General features: G+C 50.3%; 10 protein-coding genes across 10 annotated transcripts; 5 read left to right on the forward strand and 5 right to left on the reverse strand.

Annotated features, from left to right (window-relative positions):
* Positions 1 to 1123: 1123 nt before the first annotated feature.
* TRIREDRAFT_121416 (uncharacterized protein) lies at positions 1124 to 2274 on the reverse strand. The gene is made up of 3 exons (XM_006964656.1): positions 1997 to 2274; positions 1679 to 1902; positions 1124 to 1595 (listed from the first exon to the last, which is right to left on the reverse strand). Exons 1-3 carry the CDS (start codon positions 2150 to 2152, stop codon positions 1472 to 1474), a joined length of 504 nt encoding a protein of 167 aa, XP_006964718.1. The 5' UTR covers positions 2153 to 2274; the 3' UTR covers positions 1124 to 1471.
* Positions 2275 to 3874: 1600 nt separating this feature from the next.
* Positions 3875 to 4379, reverse strand: TRIREDRAFT_106482 (uncharacterized protein; the record flags this gene model as incomplete). Its single annotated transcript, XM_006964657.1, has 3 exons — positions 3875 to 4023; positions 4080 to 4206; positions 4344 to 4379. 3 exons carry the CDS (start codon positions 4377 to 4379, stop codon positions 3875 to 3877), a joined length of 312 nt encoding a protein of 103 aa, XP_006964719.1.
* A 489-nt stretch (positions 4380 to 4868) lies between these two features.
* Positions 4869 to 7646, reverse strand: TRIREDRAFT_73248 (glycoside hydrolase family 55; the record flags this gene model as incomplete). The annotated part of the gene is made up of 7 exons (XM_006964658.1): positions 4869 to 5078; positions 5137 to 5266; positions 5328 to 5904; positions 5970 to 6663; positions 6733 to 7211; positions 7277 to 7503; positions 7561 to 7646. 7 exons carry the CDS (start codon positions 7644 to 7646, stop codon positions 4869 to 4871), a joined length of 2403 nt encoding a protein of 800 aa, XP_006964720.1.
* A 1465-nt stretch (positions 7647 to 9111) lies between these two features.
* Positions 9112 to 10017, forward strand: TRIREDRAFT_106484 (uncharacterized protein; the record flags this gene model as incomplete). Its single annotated transcript, XM_006964472.1, has 2 exons — positions 9112 to 9196; positions 9338 to 10017. 2 exons carry the CDS (start codon positions 9112 to 9114, stop codon positions 10015 to 10017), a joined length of 765 nt encoding a protein of 254 aa, XP_006964534.1.
* A 468-nt stretch (positions 10018 to 10485) lies between these two features.
* On the reverse strand, positions 10486 to 11181 carry TRIREDRAFT_31041 (uncharacterized protein; the record flags this gene model as incomplete). Its single annotated transcript, XM_006964351.1, has 1 exon — positions 10486 to 11181. A coding segment is annotated over one exon (696 nt), but the record flags the coding sequence as incomplete, so codon positions are not given.
* A 1873-nt stretch (positions 11182 to 13054) lies between these two features.
* TRIREDRAFT_106486 (trichodiene synthase) lies at positions 13055 to 14029 on the forward strand (the record flags this gene model as incomplete). Its single annotated transcript, XM_006964473.1, has 2 exons — positions 13055 to 13279; positions 13334 to 14029. 2 exons carry the CDS (start codon positions 13055 to 13057, stop codon positions 14027 to 14029), a joined length of 921 nt encoding a protein of 306 aa, XP_006964535.1.
* A 383-nt stretch (positions 14030 to 14412) lies between these two features.
* Positions 14413 to 15204, forward strand: TRIREDRAFT_106487 (uncharacterized protein; the record flags this gene model as incomplete). The annotated part of the gene is made up of 1 exon (XM_006964474.1): positions 14413 to 15204. One exon carries the CDS (start codon positions 14413 to 14415, stop codon positions 15202 to 15204), a length of 792 nt encoding a protein of 263 aa, XP_006964536.1.
* A 477-nt stretch (positions 15205 to 15681) lies between these two features.
* TRIREDRAFT_106488 (uncharacterized protein) lies at positions 15682 to 16218 on the forward strand (the record flags this gene model as incomplete). Its single annotated transcript, XM_006964475.1, has 1 exon — positions 15682 to 16218. One exon carries the CDS (start codon positions 15682 to 15684, stop codon positions 16216 to 16218), a length of 537 nt encoding a protein of 178 aa, XP_006964537.1.
* Positions 16219 to 16564: 346 nt separating this feature from the next.
* Positions 16565 to 17767, reverse strand: TRIREDRAFT_121417 (uncharacterized protein). The gene is made up of 2 exons (XM_006964659.1): positions 16779 to 17767; positions 16565 to 16713 (listed from the first exon to the last, which is right to left on the reverse strand). The coding sequence occupies exons 1-2, from the start codon at positions 17706 to 17708 to the stop codon at positions 16588 to 16590; spliced, it is 1056 nt and encodes a 351-aa protein (XP_006964721.1). The 5' UTR covers positions 17709 to 17767; the 3' UTR covers positions 16565 to 16587.
* A 1502-nt stretch (positions 17768 to 19269) lies between these two features.
* TRIREDRAFT_106490 (uncharacterized protein) lies at positions 19270 to 21168 on the forward strand (the record flags this gene model as incomplete). The annotated part of the gene is made up of 1 exon (XM_006964476.1): positions 19270 to 21168. The coding sequence occupies one exon, from the start codon at positions 19270 to 19272 to the stop codon at positions 21166 to 21168; it is 1899 nt and encodes a 632-aa protein (XP_006964538.1).
* Positions 21169 to 22080: the final 912 nt, after the last annotated feature.

Raw genomic sequence — 22080 nt, forward strand, 5'->3', positions numbered from 1 at the left:
AACATACAAGAGAGAATAGAGTTCTTGTCGCTGCAAACGTGTAGGGGTAACACACTGGTGAACAAAGCACGATGGGCGACGACATCTGGTCGTCATATCTGGGCTTTGGAGATAGATACTAGGTAGGTAGACACTGCCAACCCGTGTCTTATAAAAAAAAAAAAAGAATATACAGGTACTGAGTCCAAGCCGCATGTGTCTATCTGCACTGTTGCATTGTTCTTTCCCGGAACTTAGATGAGAGTGGAGAGCTGTCTGGGAACAAAGTCCGGGACGGGGCGATGGTCATTAAACGCATGCAAGGGGTAAGTGGCCGGAAGGAAAGTACTTTGAGCCCAGAGGATATAAGCTGTTGCAGCTATTGTGAGACGTTTTCGTCTAGAATCACATTAGAATCATGTACACTTCCAACAGGATCCGTGGCTAAAAAGGAACATGACTGTTAGCACTTGATAAGATGTTTGGTGTAGCGCAACGTCCCTCTTATCCATGTGTTGAACACAAGCGGTTTCGTCATGTCGGCTTTTCGTCACAGCAGACGGGTATCGTGGGGTATCAGCGGGATAATATTAGGATTGATCTGTAAAGGCGTCTTGGGATGGGTTGGTTGATCTGTCTTGGGGGACCGTGTAAGTGAAGCCCGTGCAAGCACCCGCTCCACGGCATACACCAGATCCGTGCAGCTTTATCCCAATGCTCCCGGACGTCATGCATAATGTCATGTGTCTCTCAAGGAACCGGTGGCACGGCATTGTAAGGGCAATGCACTCCGGCTACAAGTATTACCGGGCGATAAGCCCAACTCGCGACGTCTTTCCAGACGCACAGAGGCAGACATTCCAAGGGCGAGCTATTCAGGATTAGTATCGCATTTGTGACATCTACATGTCCTTTTTTTCATGGTTCTTCCATAATACTCATCTTTTTGCGCTTAACCTTCTACTTGTCTTACGAGCCATTGACCTCTTTATCGCACAATAGCTTGGCGATTCCATACTATGCATAGTAGTGACTGGAGAGCGCCACGCTTGACTGCATCATGTGATGGTCATGCCATATAATGACTTGAGAGCGCTGGGGGTTGGATCACCAAGGAGACTTCATGAGAGATAGCGTATAAGGTATCATTTGTATGTATCATTAATGACAGACGTAGAGCAGAGTGCAGCTGTGGTATCAAAACGACCGAATCTATCCATTACCTCATTATCCATTATTCATTGCCTCCCATCCCGTTCACAACCTCATTATACACGGGCGTCCATCCATACACTTCCAATTTCCCCATTTGATCTCCTGTGTAATGGGTATCTTTCTATCCGCAAAAGTACTCGTCGTGTTGTCGAGGTTTATTGACTGGTTCGGATTGTCATTGTGTTGTTGTAGCAGATGAACCATGCGAGCGCGGGGATCAGGAACTCGCAAAGAAAGTAGAAGTGGTCTCCGTTCATCTATGCATGTCTATTGTTATTTAGACAGAGTTGTCAGAGGGGCGGCCGGCAGAAATCTCCTTGTTGTGAGCAGCAGCAACGGGGGTAGCATACTCGGCGCGGAGCAGGAGCATCTCAACCAGGGTGTTGCAGAGGAGGAAGAAGCTGTAGAGATGCCATGTTAGAGCCATATTCTTCTTCTTCTCTCTCTCTCCCATATACATAGCAAATTACTTGTAGGCACTTACAATGCGATAAAGTTGAAGGATTCAATGGCCTTCTTGCGGCTGCAGTGGCCCTCGCCAGGCTGGCCGAAGCTGCACTTGTCGCTGCTCCAGTCCTGCGCGGAGAAGATGAAAGAGGTGAGCCAGAGGTAGGAGAAGATGAGGTTGAGAGGGGCCAGGTGGCCGCGGTATCTGCCAACGAGGGGCAAGACGGCACCAACGAGCCAGAAGCCCAGAGTTATGGTGGCCTAGTTGTTGCATGCGTTAGTATTATGTGCTTCGACGGAGCTGAGGAGAGCCAAGGTATGGGGTGTGTTTGATGTGGTGCTTGGGAGGACATACGATGACTTCCTGGTAGACAATGTTCACGCCGCGGTAGTCGTACTTGTCGAGGAACCAGGATACGAGGCCGGTGACGATGGCTGATGAGGCCAGGATCATCAGGTGGTTGAAGAAGGCGATGAATCGCAGGGTAGCGTGCGTCAAGTTGGCGAACATTGTGGCGGTGTTATTGTATGTACAAGCGGTCGTTTGAGCTTTGGGGGTATCAAAGTATTACACAGATGGTGGTGTTTTTTCCCAAGAGAGTATCAAATCAAGGGTATGCTTCTGATTCAAGCTGGTGCCTGTCTGTTCAAGCGGATGGATGCTGAAGCCGATGCTTTGGAGCTGGACAAGATCCATGACACGCTGAGCGAACAAGCTCATTTATACTCATCTCATGAAGCAGCCGTCACCACGATAACTCCCGCCATCCATTCGGATAATCATGTCATCTGATGTTTTCTTTCTCCCGCATGAAGAAAAACATCGAAAAACTTCGAACAGAGCGGCCAAGCTGCAAGCGACGTCATAGCAGGCCACTTCTCGCGATGCCGACGATTCACAAAAACGGTGCAGGGCATCGCATGGGACCATCTGCCGGCTTCCCGGGAGCTCCGGCAGTCGAATCGAACGCATCTCCACCGGTCTCAATGCGACCCACCAGGACCAGCTCGATTCTGTGCTCTTCTGGGGGTCACTGAGGATTGTCTCTTATTGGGGATTCGTTGCTTGGGTTACATTTGGGCTGCGAAGGGGTTTTTGGGCTTCATAGTAGATAGTAGTACATCAGGTATATTGATGATGCTTCTGTTGCGTCTTAGCCGAGGGTACATACATACGCTGGTGCGCTGAAGGGCTCGGCTGGGTGAATAGCTGGAGGGGAAGGGATTCGATGAAACGATGAAGAGAAGACTCTCGAACTGGATGTGTGTGAAAAGAGAAAGACACGCATGTTCCATTGGCTCGGCACATTTCGGAATTGCGATTGCTGTTACATACAGAGGACTGGGCGAGCTTGAAGAGACTTACGCCTGACATTGATTTTTCATCAATCAAAGTATGGCATCTTGATCTCGCCCGGAATTATCTAGCTCAATGTTGACTTACAAGAAACCACTCATCACCGATTCCCGTTCGTCTGTGGGTAATAGATTTCCCTTGTATCGGAACTCGCCGCCTGAAAATTGTAGCCAGAGTTTGCCGAGTGAAATCATGGAAATGCTCCCGTCACTCGGCCTGGTTTGCCGGGCCGGAATCGTCTCGTTCTAGCTTTTTCCAGGTAGGGTGAGGTAGGGTGAGGTTCGGTGATGGCTCGGATATGCCACCAGTTCCAAGCCTCATTCCCGGCACATCAGCCAATGTAGCAGAACTGCCGAGGATACGTTGATGGAAGCTGTTGCAAGTCTGTGACCTCATCGTGCTGTCTGGTAATTGTTATATCGTGGTGTTTGTGGTACATAGTGACAAAAGGGTATTGGAGGAGTTCCCTTTCGCAGTCACCTCAGGTGCCTACCCAGGGTGCCCCTGGACACAGCATCCCCCCAGTCTTCTGATGGTTCTTGAAGCTCGGCTATCGTGATTCCTGGTGGGGTGCAAGTCCACTCATGGCGATCGTATGTATGTAGTAGTGGCAACGGTCATCGGCTTTCTTTCCATCGGCTTCCCATGCCAGTGACATTCTGGCGAGAGGCTTACAATAACGAGCCATTAATGGCTCTTTTTGCCTCTGACGGGTTGCATCTCAGTCATCACAGGTAGTCGTGCATTTGATGGAGGGTGAAGCGATTCCGCTGGTTCCGGGTCAACCTCAACTGCACCTTGCAATATGGAGGCAAGCAGGCGGAATAACCAGCCAATCGACTGGTTCTTTGTCACAAATGCCACATACAGGTTCATTCATGATGAGATCATTGACTTCTTCTGGTGATAGCGATAAACTTTTGGCGGAGGCTGCTGGGAGCTGTCACTTTCATGGCCTAGAGAATCCATCAGCACGCCCAGGAACATGTAAGGCACTGTCGTGACTGCAAACGACGGCATGGTGACTGGGTTGAGTTATTCGCATATGGAGTCGCAAATCCTAGAAGAGGAGAGAGCTCACATACGACTTGATCGACGACGGTCAGTTTAAGCATAAGACGGGAGGCTTGTGCCACAAAGTCAATATCATCGCCACCAACATCACCAAGGCTTGCGATTGCTGCTCCATTGGACATTGATGCATCGGCCTGAAGGAATATTATAGCCCAAGTGATTAGCAATAAGTGAACCAATAGGCATGGTGAAGGTTGCATTGGGCCTGTGTGAAAGAGGAGGAATTGGTCTGTCCAGCTCAGTGCTCGTCAACGCCAGCGATCAAACACACCTTGTTTCTCCCCCCCTGATCCAACACCAATTGCATGGCCAACCATATCCTTTAACAGCCCAGTATGTATATAATGGTAGAGAAGCCCTGCGTTTTGAGTTTCCCGGTCATGCCTGGAGCGGGAGAGCTGCAGCTCGGGTCTACCCAGAGGAGAAACTGTCCGATCGACACGATATACGAGACCCGTTGCAGTTGACGGATCCGTTCTGCTGGAGGGGACTTCCCAGTCAATGAGTACATACAAAGATCTGCTCCGCCTGTTATCCGCCTCCCCGCTTTGCAACGGCCTTTTTAACAGCGATAGATCGTCCCAGCTTGCTATAATGTGAAGTTCGTCGGGCAATATGGGTAGGATCTAAAAGCCACATCAAATCTTTGGTCTTAAATACGATGTGAAGATGGATCTTTATACTCGTAAGGACACAATAAATGAGCCCTTGCTTGCTCAAAACATGGCAATCGAGATTTTCCAATCCGTCGTGAAATACATTATTCATCAGATGCATCGCAACAAGCAGCTGTCCACTATGCAAAAGGCAGATAGGCTGCAATAAGACCGCCCCAGCCACCCTTGTTATCCGCACTGAGCGCAGCCGCTTGACCATTGACAGTCACCATGTTCTTGACCAAGTGCGTTCCGAGATTGTAAATCTTCAACCGCTTGGGCTGACCTTCGATGGAGACGATGTTGTCTTGAGCATAGGGGCCCGAAACACCGTTGAGGCCGTTGAAGAACTGTCAAGACTCATCAGCACCGGATCGCTGGAAATTGTCAATAGTAAACAAATCTCACCTGCCAGAAACCCAATCCGTAAAAGGTCATGTCGCTTCCGCCGACGACGCGGAGAGACCAGCCCATGAGGCACTGCAGCGCGCTTCCATCGCAGTTGGAGTAGTCGGGATCCGAGTAACGGGCGTCAGGTCTGGGAAGTGTGTAAGTCACCATCTATACAAAGAAGACACGATAATCTTCTGGGTACTTACGTCCAAGGCGCGGGAGCTGCAGGAGCAGGCTGCCAGTACACCGTCTCCGTCTGCGCCATCAGAGCGTGAACGTTCTGCGCACCCACAAACTGATACTGGTACAGCACGAAATGCTCAAACGCAGTGCCAACCAGCCAGGTTCCGCGCTTGGACTCAACAAGGAGGCCTCGTCCGACAGCAACAGACTGGCTGGTCCCGTTCGTGGCGCCGCTCAAGCCGTCCAGATCGCGGTTGACCGACCAGCCCCAGACGCTCTCCATGTACGTCTGGCTGTTGGACTTGAGATGCATAAACAAGAAGGCGGCCTTGCACTGATCAATGGGCGACTGAGGATACGAGCGGCACTTGGTCTCGACGGCTGAGCCGATTGTGCCGCCGGCGCGGAAGTGCGTGTCCCAGAGACCGACGTCGCCGGGCCTGAAGCCGGAAGCGTTGTTCTCGACGAGGATGGCACCGGGGAGGACGTCGGCCACGTCGAATGCAATGTCGGTCACTTCGAGGATGCCGCGGGAGCCCGTCTCGCCCATCTTGAAGACGACTTGCGGGTTCTTTTCGTCTTCGAATGCCTTTCCATATGCTATCAGTGCAGAGGTTGAGTCAGTCGTCTTTCTCCTCTGCTGGCTTCGAAGGTTAGATACATACCGCTGATGGTGGACCAGACCTCGCCGACAATCCTCGATCCAACCGGGACGTGGATGGTGCCGCTGACACGGTAGTTTCCAGCAGGGAAGTACGTGATCCGTCGGTTGGCATTCGCCTTGAGCGCGGCATTGATGGCCTTTGTGGCATCCGTCTTGCCGTCACCCTTGGCGCCAAAGTCGTGAACACTGGAGAAGCAGCCGGAGCTGTACTGCTCGTACTGAGGACGTGACTTTGCCCAGTAAGTACCGCTCGAGTCGACGAGGGCTTGGGGCCGTGACAGCGAGCCGCTGGTCTCGAGGTACTTGCCGGTCGTCTCGTCCTTGTACACAGTTCCTTGGATGTAAGACTTGATCGTGGTAGAACGGGTTGATCCTGACACAAGAGAAGCGCCTTGGGTGTCGGCAACAACGTGTCCAACACGGTTGATCTTGAGGTTCTCGATGATGAGAGCTCCGTCTGCATTCTTTGTGTGTTGGGAAACGACGACTTTGTCGGTGGAGGTGGCTTCTGAGTCGATGAGAATGACGGATCCGACGGAGTTGTTGGGCGGAGCTGTGAAGTTGACTCCGACGTTGACGTTGTTGAACTTGACGCCCTGGAGAGACAGCGTGAAGATGTGGTCAATCTGGATGCCCGTCTTGACGTTGTTGAACGTCAAAGCGCGCATCGCGTACTGCTGGTTGTTCAGCCGAATCTATTGCAGGCCAGATGAGTTAGCAACCAGCCGACCGTACAAACATGTTCAATCAGGGTGAAAGCTTACACCGATGTTTCCTCCAGTGAACTCCAAGTCGCCCATAAAGGTAGCAGAGCCGCCGCCGCCGCCAGTTGTTCCGTTGAAAACAACACCCTGGTGCATACTGTTCTCGGCCATCTTCATGTGGTTGAAGCTCAGCGTCACGGCCTGGGCGGACGGCCAGTTGACGCACGCCACAGACGACTTGACATCGACACTGGTGGTGTCAAACACAAAGTTGCGGACTTGGTAGTACAGGTTGATGGTCGTGGGGAACGGCGAAGTGGTGGGAGAGGGGAACGTGTCGAGGAGATAGAGGCCGGAGAAGTTCTTGTCGGCCTTGAGGACGGGCCTGTCCAGCGGGTTGCCGACGAGCTGAGTGAAGATGTAGCTGTTGAGCGTGCGCGAGATCTTGTATGTGCCAGAGGGGAAGTAGATGAGGGCTGGCTTGAGAGTCTTTGCGGGAGGATCTCCTGGGCCGCATCCCCAGAGGCAGCGTCCGCCAGCTGAAGATGATGTCTCTTAGTCACTGGTATGTTTGCATCAGGCTTCCAAACCGAACATAACGTACCGTCAATCGCAGCTTGAATTGCCGCAGTATCGTCTGTTTTACCATCGCCCTTTGCACCAAAGTCCTTGACGTTGCGGTACACGGTGTATGAGGAGTCGTTGAGGAATGGAGAGATGCCAGTATGCTTGATCGTCTCCATCCAAAAGTCCTGCTTGCGAAGGACTGGATGGCATTGGCCGAAAGTAAGGTCGAGATCCACGGACACATCCAGACCTCGATCAACGAGACTGTTGACTTGGTCAGCATCATTCTGCTGCCATAACAAAGGGCTATCGCAAACTCACGCCTCTGGAGCAACTTCAATGGCAGCGGCATTCACTGCCGACGCGGCCCCAACGAGCCATGTCAACAACTGGCTTGCTCGAACCATGATTCTGCCGTTCCTGCTCTCTGATTCTGATAGAGCAGAAGAGTAATTGAGACACTCTCAGCGAATCTTAACAATCTATTACCCCTGGGAGATGCGGAGAAGCTGACCGATTTATACATGTGTGTACATGTAGTCTTGCTATCCGATTGACAACATAGTAATAACCTTGATTCAAAATCCGGGGCATGATCCGCAAACCAAAATCCGTCATGTTACATCTCCTACGACCATCTTGAAGTCTTGTCCGAGATTCTTGACCTTCCCCAGTGTCTGGACAGCCAATCGGGATGCCGTCCGAAGATGCTCAAGGGCAGCTTCGGCAGCTCTGGTTGGTGGAAGATTTACAATCTGGGGTACCGGCGGTATTGAGAGCCGGCCCGAATGGCCTTGAAGAAACGATGACGATCGATTTCGTTGGATGAAGGCGGACTGAGTGAAGCATCGAGAGACAATTGCGCTGTGATTCCCGTAGATTCTGCCAGACCTGTGGGGAGAGTTGTCGTGGTTCTGCAGCCTGGAGTCAGGTGAGAGAACAAATGTAGTGTAGATGCAAGGTTCAGCTGGGGTGACGTTGAGCTCTGGTAACCGTAGTTACGACTGGATTGACCAATTATAGATTAAAGAACTAGTTGCCGCATTCTTAGATCAAAGGATTTAAGCTGCTGTAAATGGCTAGCAGTGAATGGTATGATTGTCCTTGGTTGCTCACTTCAGACACGGCTCTTTCGAAGCTGATCTCGTGATTGGGAAGGATGCTTGCTCAGCTTTGACCCCCCCCCCCCCCCCCCAGTGAGAAGGTCGGGAAATCTTGCCTTGTCTGATGACATGATTGGGGAACCCGAGCGTGAAGAACACATAGTAGGTTAACATTGGTTGGATCTGGTCAAGAGGAGATTGGCAATCTAAGTCGAGAACATGGAGGAGGCCCTTGATCCTGGTTGTTGTTACCTAAATATAATCCCACGGCAGCTTCTTGCGGCCTGAAGCATGCGCCGTGCGGACGAGGTCATTTCCTACAAGCCTCAAAAAGACACAGGAAGACGGGCGTCAACCAATGAATGAATGGCAAAAAGGAAAACGAAGCAAAAAAAGGAACCGACTTAATCTCAATCGATGGATTATGTAGGAAAAGCCCGATGCGGGGGTCGAACCCGCAACCTTGAGATTGCATCAGAACGTGTTCTCGATTAAGAGTCTCACGCTCTACCGATTGAGCTAACCGGGCTTCTTGAACGCTCTTCGCTCCCGGGCATTACCCGGAGGAAGTCGCCAATCACGATCCTCGATTGAGCCCTAGCCGGCTTGTTGACAACTTCTTTGCACTTGAGCCTTATGAGGTCTTCACCAAACCCAAAGTCCATTCCATGCCTCCAGCTGCACGATTATCTTGTCTAACGTCAACAACCGCCTTGCCCATGCAACAAGCATCCTCACTTCTGCTCCGTCATCGGGGGCAGATCTCACGATGCCGAGACAAGACCCTGCATACGCTCTAACGCCATGCGCGCTCTGTCAGTTTGACCTTGTCTCTGGCGATGAAATCCTGATCGGTACGACTCAGTGCTATCGAAGACTGAAATGGAATCCGGACGATGAGCAGGTCCAACTCGTTCTCCGAAAATTCATCCGCATATCCATTGTCAGGGAAGCTCGCTTTCCAAATTTGGGGGGGTTCAAATGCTATCATGCAGGCTGCCTCGACATCACAGGCCTTGAAGACGGGATGCCGCTTCTGCTCTTCGTCGAGGCGATGAGATACCGGCGCCCACCAAGCTTGCTGCAGAAGGAGACCCGCCGCGAGCATCTGACGGTGTGCCTGAGCACCGAACTGTCAAAGCACTTTGCTCTCCAAGGGACACATCTACCACTGGAGCTCTGGAACCAGATCGCTCAGCATCTGTTGCCGCTTTACGCAACGGCGAACGCGCGATCTCTATGGAAACATTCTGAACCAGAGCCTGTATGCATAGCAAGGGATATATGGTGTGAATATGCCGAGTTTGAGGGTATCCGATACGTCGCCAAGCTCTCAAACACCCACTCGAATGGTGGGGAGCTAATCTATCGGCCTTTCGGGGAGACGATGAAGTACATATTCACCGGAGAGAATCACCTTGGCGTTATGGAAGTCTTGATTTCTACCACATCGGACATATCCCAGATTGGTGAGGTGCCGGGCATGTGGTGGCGTAGAGTGCATATTGAGGAGGGACATGATGCACTGCGCGCAGAGAGCGACGTACTTGACCCTGTGCCGGCCTTTTGCAAATATACCCCGACTAACCGTCCCTCTAGGGTCTCAAACTTCGCCACTTATCTGGATTATCTCGAAGTACCGTGGCGTGAAGCATACCTTGCCCCCATGGGATGAGATTCGGGAGCCTGAGTGTTGAGTTGCCGGAGAAGGACCCGCGTTGCCGCGCTACATGTCATCGATCATTTGCAACCAGCCATCAATGACTGGCTACTCAGTTCTCTGGGCAGGCTGTATCGTCACTCTTCACGCTTATCACGGCATCGAAGACCTGGGTTGCTATTGATCGGCTGCAAAGGGAAGCTGGCTATATATGCCATTCAAGGTAAGGTATTCGGCTACCGCCAGATATATCTGATGTGTTAATTATCCAGGAAACGACATTGCTTCCCTTCTGACAAGCTATCTAACTATCGTTACCAATGACAGGAGAATCGCCAAAAGTGCTGGATAGTAAAAGACATGATAAGTGGCTCTATCCATCTCAACCGAATCCGAAGCCGATATCCTATACGCAAGAACGCACGACGATAGTTGTTGCAGCACGCATATCGGTATCACCAAGATATCTTGAGCCATCTTTGCCCCTCCGACAACCAATACCCCTAAGCTGAAGGCGATGATGAATATCGATGTGCCAGCTCGCAATACCTTCAAGCCCTTATCGCAGAGCAACATTGGGAGGGTCTTTCTATCGCTCTTTCGGTCTCCTTCGAGATCGTAGAACTCTTGAATGTGGATAGTCGCCATGAGCCAGAAGAAGACGATGGCGTCAATGCAGATATTGTTGCCCTGAACTGAAGGTCCGTTGGCCAATAGGACTTGATTGAGAAGTCGTGAAAGAATGAAGTAGGAGACGGCCGCGAAGTAGTTGCGCATGAACCAAGAATACCATCGTGGCCATACATAGCACACCCAGATCAGTATCTGAAAGTGAAGCAGATGTAGTGCCGCCCAAAGACCAAAGGAGTAGTAGATGATGACGGGTCCAAGTGTCCATGTCAAGATCCATCGAGCTTTGGCTTGATCGAGACTGATGAGTCCCGCCGGGATCGGGCGGTATGGCTTGTTCAGATAATCTTCAAGCGGAGAAGAGGCCTGGTTCGCAATGTCAAAGATGTAGTTGCAGAGAAAGCCAATCATGACAACCTTGAACGTCGAGACAGCGGTTTCTGTCATCGACATAGGCGACAGGATGGCTCTGGTAAGGAGACCGCTTATGGAGATGAAGGCAAAGCCCCCAGCATTGGATTTGAGTAAACGCATAGTGACGTCCATCTCATGCTGAGTCTTGAGGAGTAATGACGATGAAATCGCTTTCAGGATGGCTACATGCTTCGATAGCGTTTTGCTCTTCTTTTGTAGAGGACCGGTCTTGATAGGAAGTCTGGAGTTATAGAATGCCATTGTGGATTTCTGAGAAGATACCGTCGCAATGCTGTTTCAATGAAGGAGCTGTTCTTGTTGTCAGATGAAGAGCAGAAATCAGAGCAGAATTCAGAGCTTAAATAGTAATGTTTTTTCTCGATATCGAAGTTCAGATAGCTTACAGCATTTCAGCCAAGACGAATCCAGAGCTCTTAGTCCGGTCACCTTGCAGAAATCTCTGAAACCACCGACTTCACCACAGTCGCACTTCAAAAATCGTCGAAAATATACGAACTTTTCAGCTGTCTAAGGTTTGTTTGAGTCAGGACAACTACCCTCCCGAGCTCCATTTGGAAATTCATATTGCAGACTGATGGTTGATGCCTAGAAAAACGACTCATGGGGTAAATCCCATTGGTTGCTGCGCAAAAGACAACGCATATAGAGCGGTACCTCTGCTCGGGCATTGGCTTTTCAGCTCTGTTATATGTTCGCTTTATGGACTTGTGGCTCATAAAGTCTAAGGATGTTTCATCTTCATACAAAAACTTGCGATTTAAGCCTTGCTTCTACACTATTATGGTGTCAACAAGGTGAGACCTCGGTGATATTACGGAGGCTACAGCTTTGCGAAAGGCTCGATTGTGGCCGGCTGTGTCCTTGTCGTCAGCAGCTAACCTGTCAACACCGCCCATATTCATGTGGAGTATCAAAGAGTGAGTGTACGAGCAAGATGAAGCAGTGTCTACCAAGTGGTGGTCGATCATTATCTACAGTTAAATGCAGACTTCGCCGGCCATTCCGTACTTCTCGGCGACACTATGGAGTATGTAAAGAGGCCTCGGCGATGCCGTGACAAGGCTGTGTTCGAGGGGGGAGACACAAATAAAAAATTGAAGTTACACACTTCACGGTTCTGAATCGCTGCAGAAACATGCAGCAACAACAGAGGTATTCTGTTGGTTCCAGCCTTTGTAACTCTTCGCGACCAGATTATTTGAACACTCAAGGGCTAAAATGGACAGCTAGAAAGATTGGCCCACATCCACTTCCCTTTGTCGATGGATGTAGGCATATATCCGAGTTGATAGGTAACAGATATGTGTGCAAATTCCGGCCATATCTTGGGGCGAGCTGATGATATGATACAACTGCGTTCATAGGTTAGGTAGTTCCGGTTGAACAGGAAAGCTAAGCGAAGTCGATATGGGGCATTCCATTATTATTCTCAAAGCGGTTTGCCGCCAAGACTCGAGGACTATGCATTTGTACTATGCAGGGCTATAGCAGAACTATGTCCTACATATACCTACCTTAGGTTTCCAGGCATTAGAGAAGATACTACCTACCTAGTCGGTAGATGCATGTAGCAGTGTCGAGTGTTGCGCGAGACAAATCCATCCAGACCATCAGCGCCAATGCTTACGTTGAAAGGGCGTCCGTTGATAGGTGGTACATAGGTAACATTGGAAGAAGTGGGTAGTCAGTCCTTGTAGGTCTGTGATAACAAACTCCATAGAGCGCGAGCACGCCACGGCAGAATATCTGGCCCCTGACTTGGCCCGCTTCGACTACATGGATTCAGATATTTGTTGTTCCATGTTCAATGCTACTCTATGACGTTAATACAAGCCTCCAAATTGATATAAAGCCCTCAAAATTGACGCTTTGCGGCACAAATCAAACCTCAATCACCTTTGTGCAGATGAGTTCTCTGAACAAGAAAGAGGAACAGGGCTCACTTACACCAGAGGAAAACAAGACATAAAACGTCACGAATTTCGCAATGTCAGATGAATATGTCGCAAATCATGTTCGAAATCTGGTCGCTATGATGGGGTTTGATATGCGGAAGAGCTTGAGGGATCGTGATTTGGAGCTTGAGGCCAAGGTGATGGACAAACTCATGGAATTGGGGCTCTCATCGACGGATTCGAAGAAACCTCTGGAGCGGTTTCTCAAAAGTGGCTGCCTGCTTGCCTCGCTTTACTACAGGCATCATCCCACGGATGTAAAGGTGCGTATGAAGCTTGCGCCTTCAGGAGAAGACCTCTAATGCTCACATGCAAAGGTCTACACAGCAATCCACGCTATTCTGCTGTTGGGGGTCGACGATTATTTTTCGGATGTTTCTTTGACTCGCACGTTCGCACATAAATTCGGGACACGCAAAGCTCAAGGCCATCCGCTCCTGGATTGTGTAGCGCGTCTCCTGAGAGACGAGACTCCGAAGATCTTTGGACCCTTTACAACGAACATGATCATCACTTCAACCCTCGATGGAATCAATGGCTTCTCATTAGAAGCTACGTTTCCACGAGGTTTTCTCAGGGCGATGCCTGGATTTTCATGCTGGTTGAGGTCTTGTACTGGGTGGTCGGCCGCCTATGCATGTTTTATATTCCCCAACACGAAGTTTCCGGAGTCTGAATACCTTGGCCGTTATGTGCAGATCATGCCCAATCTACGCGATATAATCTGTTACGTGAACGACATACTTTCCTTTTACAAAGAAAGGGTTGTCGCCAAAGAAGGCTGCTTCATATCGAATCTTGCGCAGGAGAAGTCGATGGATGACTATTCGACTCTAGCATTGGTGTGCGATTATGTACTGTCTCTGGATAAGGAGATCCGGGAGTTTCTGGCTGAGGATGAAATAATTTTAGGCGCATACGCTGATTTTATGCTTGGCTATATGGAGTGGCACTTCCAGGTGGAAAGATATCGCTTGAATGAGCTGGGCTTGACTCTGAAGTCGTAGACTGTGGGAAAGCTCGGGTTACGCCATGGCCAAGAACAAGTTTATGGGATGAGGTGGCAAGATATGGATTTAGATCTGTTTTACAACACCTCAGTAGGATGCCGACAACATTATATTCTTGACGAACCGCCCTCCTTCGATTACAAGCAGCGACAAGATGTTGGTAGTAATCCTAGTACTACCAAATGTCTCTGTCGGCCAACCAAAAAAAAGCAAACAAAAGTCTGTGTGAGGTCAAACTGCGTCCGGGCGGTCCTCGCCCATCAGGCCGATTACTGGTTGGAATGGATGCACGCTCGGGGCCACGAGGGTCGAATTTTTCCTGAAGACACATATTCTCAGCCTACTCCTCCAAAAGATACGTCCCACTCACGCAAAACACGATGAAGATGGAGATTATAGATTCTTTCGAAGTCCTCAAGAAGATTGATGGCAAGTTCGACATGTACGTCAAAGTCATAGTCCGACAGGGAGGCGAATACTACATTGGCAAATGGAGAGACCGCAAGCACCTGCCAGACGACTTCTCTCAGCTGGAAGACGTCAGAATTATTCCGACAAAGGATCGAGGACCGGCGATGAACCCCCAATGGACGACTGCACAATCTGAGGGCGACTTTTACGTCAAAAAACCCAGCCTTCAGGATCACGTGGATCCTGAGCTAGAAAACCGAGTCGAGCACGAAATCAAGATGTGCGAACTGATCAAGAGAGATCCTCATCCTAACCTGGCGTCTTACTATGGCTGTGTGGTCAAGGAGGGAAAAGTGATGGGGATCTGCTTCAAGAAGTACCAGAGAACACTCTTGGAGACAGTCAACCCGGGCAGACTGTCCAAGCGACACTTTATGGAGAGCGGCCGACCACTTGTCAGGAACCACATGAAAGGCTGGCTCGAAAGCCTTCGCAGCGCTGTGATCCATCTGCACTCGTTGGGGCTCGTCCACAACGACATCACACCGGCGAACATTATGTTGGACGAAGCTGATTCTCCGGTCCTCATTGATTTTGGCGGACTGTGTCGGGTGGGGGAATCGCTGAGGACAGTCAAGAGGACTTATGGATGGTATGACGAAGCGGTAACTGAAGCGACCAAGCAGGCTGATCTGGATGCTCTTGCGGAGATTGAGGCCTTGTTATTCGCAACTCCAGATGGTCTGAAGTTCTCTGGGTGAAAATTGGTGTGGACCGAGATCTATGGTGTCGGTTTCTGAACGCGCGAGCGGTGAGATGTCAGCTTAAAAAAAAGAAAAAGAATCTGTATCTTGAGTAATGAAAATTTCTGTTCAAGCACTTCGTTCGTCAGCGGCTGAGTTGGCTGTATGGGTGCAAATTTGGTATCAGCACGCTGAGCTTGGCGGCCTTGAACGCTCTGAAGGCTGTCGATGGCTTCTCAACCGATGAGTTTTGCGTTCTGCGTGTTAATAGTCCGTGGGGTTTCTGGAGTCCCAAGAAGTGAAAGTGATTCATTGAAGATGTAAATCAAGATTCTTGAACCAGAGCTTGACGACAGCCCTCAAGGTCCTCGCTTCCCAAGTTGCTGACTAACCTCATACAAGTACCTCCTTCGAAATCACCAACCAGGCCAGCCTCTGGTAAGGTACACTCAACATCCTCGCGACCAAGCAACTCTTCCTCGTCAAATCATCACCATGGCTGCCCCTGCAGTCTCGACAACACTGCTTCCAGCCGATAAGCTCGTCGAGAGTGCTGGTTCAATCCTCTTCCGACTGTCAACCCGCGAAATCTGCATCCTCCACCATCTCCAGCTGGACCAATACGTGCTTCCTAAAGGCCGTCGCAATCTCGACGAGTCTCGTCAGGCTGCTGCGCTTCGCGAAACAACAGAAGAGACTGGACTGCCGTGTTACCTGCTGCCTGTCGATTTAGTTTGCCGTGTCACTCCCGCCATCCAGAACGAAGACCTGCCAGACGAACCACGCCTGTTTAAAGGCGCCTGTGAACCGATTGCTATGCAACAGAGACGGATCGGCAATGTGACAAAGTTGATCTGGTGGTATGTGGCTGCTGTCAGCGAGGGCGAGCCGCTCCGTCAACATGAAGAGCACAAGTTTGAGGTGCACTTCTGCAGCTACGATGAGGCTGTGCAGAAGTTGACGTTCAAGGATGACTGTGACCTGGTCAAGATGGCAATCCGGCTTGTTGAGGCAACTACAGGTGATCGGTGATTGAGGTTAACCCTTTGAAATTTTGTAAAATCATGTACGATTGACCTTCTATAGTCTACGATATTCTTTGGTCTGATTGCTGACAGCCTCTCACGAAGCTTAGAATCGCATGTAGACGAGTTCTATATTGCGCGCTACAACTCCCAATCTTCATCTATAGGTACTCATGACTTAGGTACTCTTTGTATGCGTTTCCCAGTACATGTTTGAGCCGTGGTTGCTGATTGCACGCAGTATCATTTAGACTGAGATGAAAGATTAAGGGCTTGTAGATTTCTATGAACAGGTATCTATCATAGTTAAGCTAGGTAGGTGTTGTTAAATAGGTATCTCTCAGACGTATTATGCTACCATCAGATTTTGCACATTTTACATAAGAAAGTGTGCTGCGGCAATGACTGTCCCCATGAAGCTACATGTAAGAGTCTCCCAAGATAGCAATCTTGTCTTCATCGCTGCGTTCGCCGGCACGGTTGGAATGCTTTGGCTCAGCAACTATCGAGACTTGTCAGTACATGTAGTCATTCCCTCTGTCATCAATACCCTCACAGTCAACGTACCTTGTCAATAGTATGCACCACTCCATTCTCAATGACCGAGTCGCCTCCTAGGATTTTCGCGCCGTTCAAGTAGGCGACATTGTCTCTGACGACCACGGTGATGTTGGTTCCGCCGAGAGTGCGAAACACCTGGCCGTTCTCCAGCCACGGCGAGTAGAGCGGGAGTCCCGAGCTCACAATGACATGCTCCTTGATGATTTGAGCGAGCTGCGTCTTGGTGAGTGTGCTGGCGAGATTGAACACTGAGTCGCTAGGTGCCAGGACGGTGATGGATGCAGTGTTTTGCAGAGCCGAGACTAGGTCTGCGCTTTGCAGTGCTGCTCCGAATTTCGTCTCCCCCAAGGACTGAAGGGTAGTTGAGAGATTCCTTGGCAGGGTGAGGACTCCATCAATTGGCCGAATGACGCCATGGTCGAAGGGGATATCATCGCCTGTGACCCTGACATACTTGCCGAGTCCCGTGAAGACAAACGGCAGCGAGGCAGAGGGGATATATCTTTGAACAAGTGTCTGGTTGTGCCCGGCACCAAGACGCACTGATTGATCCTGGTACAGCGTCTCGTAGACGGCGCCAAGATCCGTTTCTCGCTTTCTTATGATGGTGGATAACGTGTTGTTGCCAGTCGAGGAAACGTGTGTTGGATAGGTCACATATCCGAAGTTGTAACTGGCAGCGTTTCTCCTCGCAATGGTATCGTCCGCGCGACGAGCGACTGTGACGTTTACGGAGGAACTTGTAAAGGCATTGTTGCTTGGGGCATACACAACAATGCCCGGCCGTAGGTCCACTGGCTCGCTGGCTTGGAGCCGCTGGGCATACTCGGTGAAGCCGTTCGCCTGGAGGACTGACAGGAGCGATTGTGGCGACTGTGCAAGAACTGCCGAAGCGGCAGTTAGACAAAAGAGTGAGACAATGTGTTGCTTGAGCATGGCTGCAGCGGGATGGACTTGGGAAGGGAGGAGCGGGAAGATGGTGATCTGTTACGTGCGCATATAGCGTCGTGGTGGCTCACCGTCTTGTCTTTTAAACCCAGCCCCGGCAGATGAAAGCTCAAGTCATGGAGAAAACAATGGCATATTGAGGATTCTCAAACCAAACAATGGGATGTCCATAGCCTTCCACAGATGCCGCGGACATAAATCGCTACAGACGCATGCTACTACTCCGTTCGTTCATCGGACAGGGGTCTATGCGGCTGACTGCAGTGCGGCTGAAGACTTTCATTTGTAAGCTACAGCCTGCATACTTCACCAGTGGCATTTACCTATCACCGCAAAGTTCGGTGATGCCTTCTCTTGGCAAGCTGTCGTGGGATAAGGTTATTCGGCATGCTTGCCTTTATCACATGCAGGCCATAACAGCCGTATGCAATGACCCACCGACCATGCCGGGCCATGGAAGAAATCAACAACCGAGATGTGTGGAAGAATTTGACTGGTCATATATTCATATCTTGGCCTCGGTGTTGAGATCCTCAACTGAGGCGGGCATGGGTGTTTGGGCTTTTTTTATTGGAAGGTCTGCGGTTGCCATTATTAGTTCTATGCCTCATCAACAACGCTCTCTTTCAGGCAGCTATCAGACATCCGATGGGCATGCTTTCGGGCAGCCATTGATCAAGAAGGCATCCACTCAACAGACATCAAAGCAAAATCCAACACATTAACAGAAAGCTTTGAGAGTTTGCAGCACAACTGCTCTTGCAGACAACCGGGGTAAGGAACGCCTGTCTAGATATCTCTTGGCCATATCACATTTCACCTTCCGAACATCCATCCTGGTATAGCAATCGTCCGATTGAGGCGCCGCAACAATAGAAAGAGAGGAGAAAGGATTGAGGAGAAAACTCGGAAGTCAGATATCATTCCCCGAAAGCCTCGTTTGTTACGTGTTTGTCGCCGACTTGGCGAGGAAGACACGCACACTTGTGTAGAAGTCCATTCCTCACTGCTTAGTGGGAGTATTCAGCTCGAAACTTTTCAGTGCAAGCGTCCAAGAATAGTAGGAAAGTCACCCACCTGCATATTTCCAACAGGCCTCCTGCGTCCAATGAACACACGCAGTTATATAGATATCGAATGATTTGCACATCAAATTACGGGCTTGCTGCCTAGAGCTGCAAACGTCGTCTTCAACCACGGAAACAGAGCTCGAGAGTCCGGTCCATGAGTCAGAAGCGACGAATTGTATCAGGACAAGTGGAGTGTTTGATTGCATAGACGCATTGCATGAAGTCCCAAGGCATAGCGTCTGCTTTATGGTTGTTGTACTAATGCAAGCAGAAGTCGTAGCCCCAAACCCTGGACATTGAGTCTACAAGATGCCTACTCTGCGGATGTTGTCAGGAGCCTCAACGCATGATTCATTTTTACAGTATAGAAGGTTGCTCGGGTATTTAAAGACTTGATCAGGGGCGTACGATGGTCCGTAGAACGAGAGATCTTCACGACATTCAAGCCTATCTAGTGATTCCGTTCAAGCTCAATCAAGATGGCTGATGTCTACACGCCACTGGTGGACGGAACCTATCTGCTTCACCGTCCCTTTTACCTGCCAACCAAAGACGGTCCCGTCTGGGCAATTGCCTTCACCACCAATGGGGGCACTCTTCTCACAGCGGGCATTTCGGTGGTTCTCACCTTGATCTTCATGTCTCTGTGGAACCTCATATGCTTCATCGCCATGTTGTTCCCTGGGACAGTTTCTCGGCGACGACACCTTGCTCTCGTAACGCTCTGGAACTCCAACGACTCTTGGTTCGCGTTCAAGGAGCTCGCAAGCTACGCCTTCCACTTTCACAAATCAAAGCCTGATTTTGCCTATGGTCTCTTGTTGGCTGTCCTGGCTCTGATGGTCTTCGGTGGCAGCATGACTCTGGGCATCATCGGACCCTCCCTCATACAAATCGGCACTGTGGCGCCTGTGCGGCCGAGCTCAGTCTATTACCCGCATCTTGGTACCGACAACACTGCCGTTCTTTCATACTACGGCGTTCTTGCTCCGGCAAACCTACGTGCACTGGGCAGCATAGAAGCTTCCAAGGTAACGAAGAGAAAAGACGTGAACCTGCCTGACTCAAACCTGGACCCTATCGGCAAAACAGAAAGCGGCGAAGACATCTATCAGTATCTCTACGATTATACCCTCACTGGAGTTGATTTTGGCCTCCAGCAAGGGTCTGCTCTTTCGTTGACGGTCAATGGCTCATGCACGACCGAGTACGGATGGTTCGTGAACTCCACAGGTGCAGCAAGCAATGAAGACTTATATAACCTATGGAGGATCTCCGGTCAAAACTTCTCGGTTCCAGTCAATCAAGATACCGTACAAGATGCCCCCAAGGCGAGCTTCATACCTCATCCGGAGGCAGAACAACAGCACTTGGAGAGCGGCAACACGTCTTTTGCCATTATCGTTTGGGCGGCCAGGAGAGCCAGCATCAAACAGGGGGATGATCCTTGGTACAAGACAGAGCGTCGCACCGCAAACTTTCCGGCGCCCTTTGACGCCCAGTTCTGGATGAAGCGAGGACGACCAGCGCTCTCATGCTGGCAAAAAGACACCTGGCGCTACGGCTCCCAGGAGGTCAAGACCGTGGACGATCTCCCAAATGTCAAGGGCATCAAGGTGAAACCCGCTCTGCTCAAGCTGCTGGCGGAAGCTTTGAGAGCCCCAGTGCTCACACGGGTTGGCAATGCCAGCGGTGACTCGGCACTCAAGTCTGCCATCACCAGTTCCAGGGGCGTCATCAATGCAGAGACGTCGAAAATTCGGTATGATTTAGAGCGCCTGGTTCTGGCGAGCTATGTGTTTACTCGCAATGTCCTTCTTGACACTACGATGTTTTCGAGGCCAGATGGACTGGACAACATTATGGAGGACGGGAAGGGACAGCCAGCCGATGGCGCTGGTGACTTTGTCCTCTCAAGCCCCAACTTCCAAACATTCTCAATGGTCGGCCTGATTGTTTTGTTCGTCATGCTGGTTACTCTCCTCATCGTGCAGGCAGCTTTGGACGCTATTCTTTTGCGTCACACCGATAATAAGGAGAAGGATAAAGTGAAAGGCAGGCTGATGCTCTTCAAAGCATTGCCGGCAGCTCAGCTCTTCCGCCGCATCTACGAGCCTACAGGTGCAAAGCAGCAAGATGTTCACTGGCCATGTGCTTCGCATTATTCTTCGCACGAGGATCAGACAAAGTTCGAGTGGGACATTTGCGGAAAAGGGGACATTCACTGCAACGGACATATTCATCGCGGTAGCACAACAACCAAAATCGAGACAACCGAAGACAAAAGAGAGACCAAAGAAACAGCCGACAGCCATGGATCGACGACAAAAAAGGAAGAAACGAGGGTGGAGGAGAGCCTAATCGAGACTCCTTTGTAGCTGATTGGTTATCTCTCTATTGTTGACTGGGGCGCGGCGGCGGTGGGCGGTAGGGGATCCGGGAGGAGAGGATGGAGATGAGAGAGGAGATTTGGTGCGTTGGGTGTACTCGGATGTTGGGACTCAAGTGTAGGTAACCCAAGATCGATACTCTGTGTACTAGGTACCTAGGTAGGTACCTAGCCGAATATTTCACTTTTTGACGGATATTTGCCGTTCATCAAAGTTACTAGTAGTTGTTTCCCGGGTAGTTCTGCCGCGTAGTTTCACTATGAATACGATGAAGGATTTGAGCGAGGAGTCTTCTCCTAGGTTGGTGTATCGTGACGTGAGCCTGTAGGAAAAACCCGCGCTCAACCCCCAAAAGTTCCTCTCAGGTACGTGAACTCGTCTACGGATTTGACCGCTTGTGGTCTAAGGTACAATAGCTGCCGGTCAACGCTGTGGTTGAAGGGATGGCATCACCAATGTACTTCTCATTGGTTTGCGGAGATGCTGGCCACATGCGCAATTACATACCTATGTCAGAACTCTCTAGTACCAATAACGAAGAGCCGAATTGACATAAGGTACATGTATGAATTGACTCAGTCCAGGAAACGCGTGATATGTGGCCTTCAGTACCATGAGCTCTTGTTCCGCACAAATGCCTTGCCTTTTGTCCTCGGTACATCGTTTTGTGCGGAGCACCAGCGTCTGTCGTACTCTCTGAACAATATGCTTTCACATGGCCGTACGCTTGAGTCGGTTCTCTATGCAAGGGCATCAGGACCTGATTCTTATGCCCCGGATCCTGTGCAATCCGTCTACGCGATTAAGGTAGTACTAGTATTGAGCACTACTAGGTAGGCGCCATCTCCAGTTATAGCCGGTTCTCCCGCTGATGAAACCCACCAGATCGCCTCGTCTAAC

Source organism: Trichoderma reesei, assembly GCF_000167675.1.
Source record: "Trichoderma reesei QM6a unplaced genomic scaffold TRIREscaffold_7, whole genome shotgun sequence".
Taxonomy (NCBI): domain Eukaryota; kingdom Fungi; phylum Ascomycota; class Sordariomycetes; order Hypocreales; family Hypocreaceae; genus Trichoderma; species Trichoderma reesei.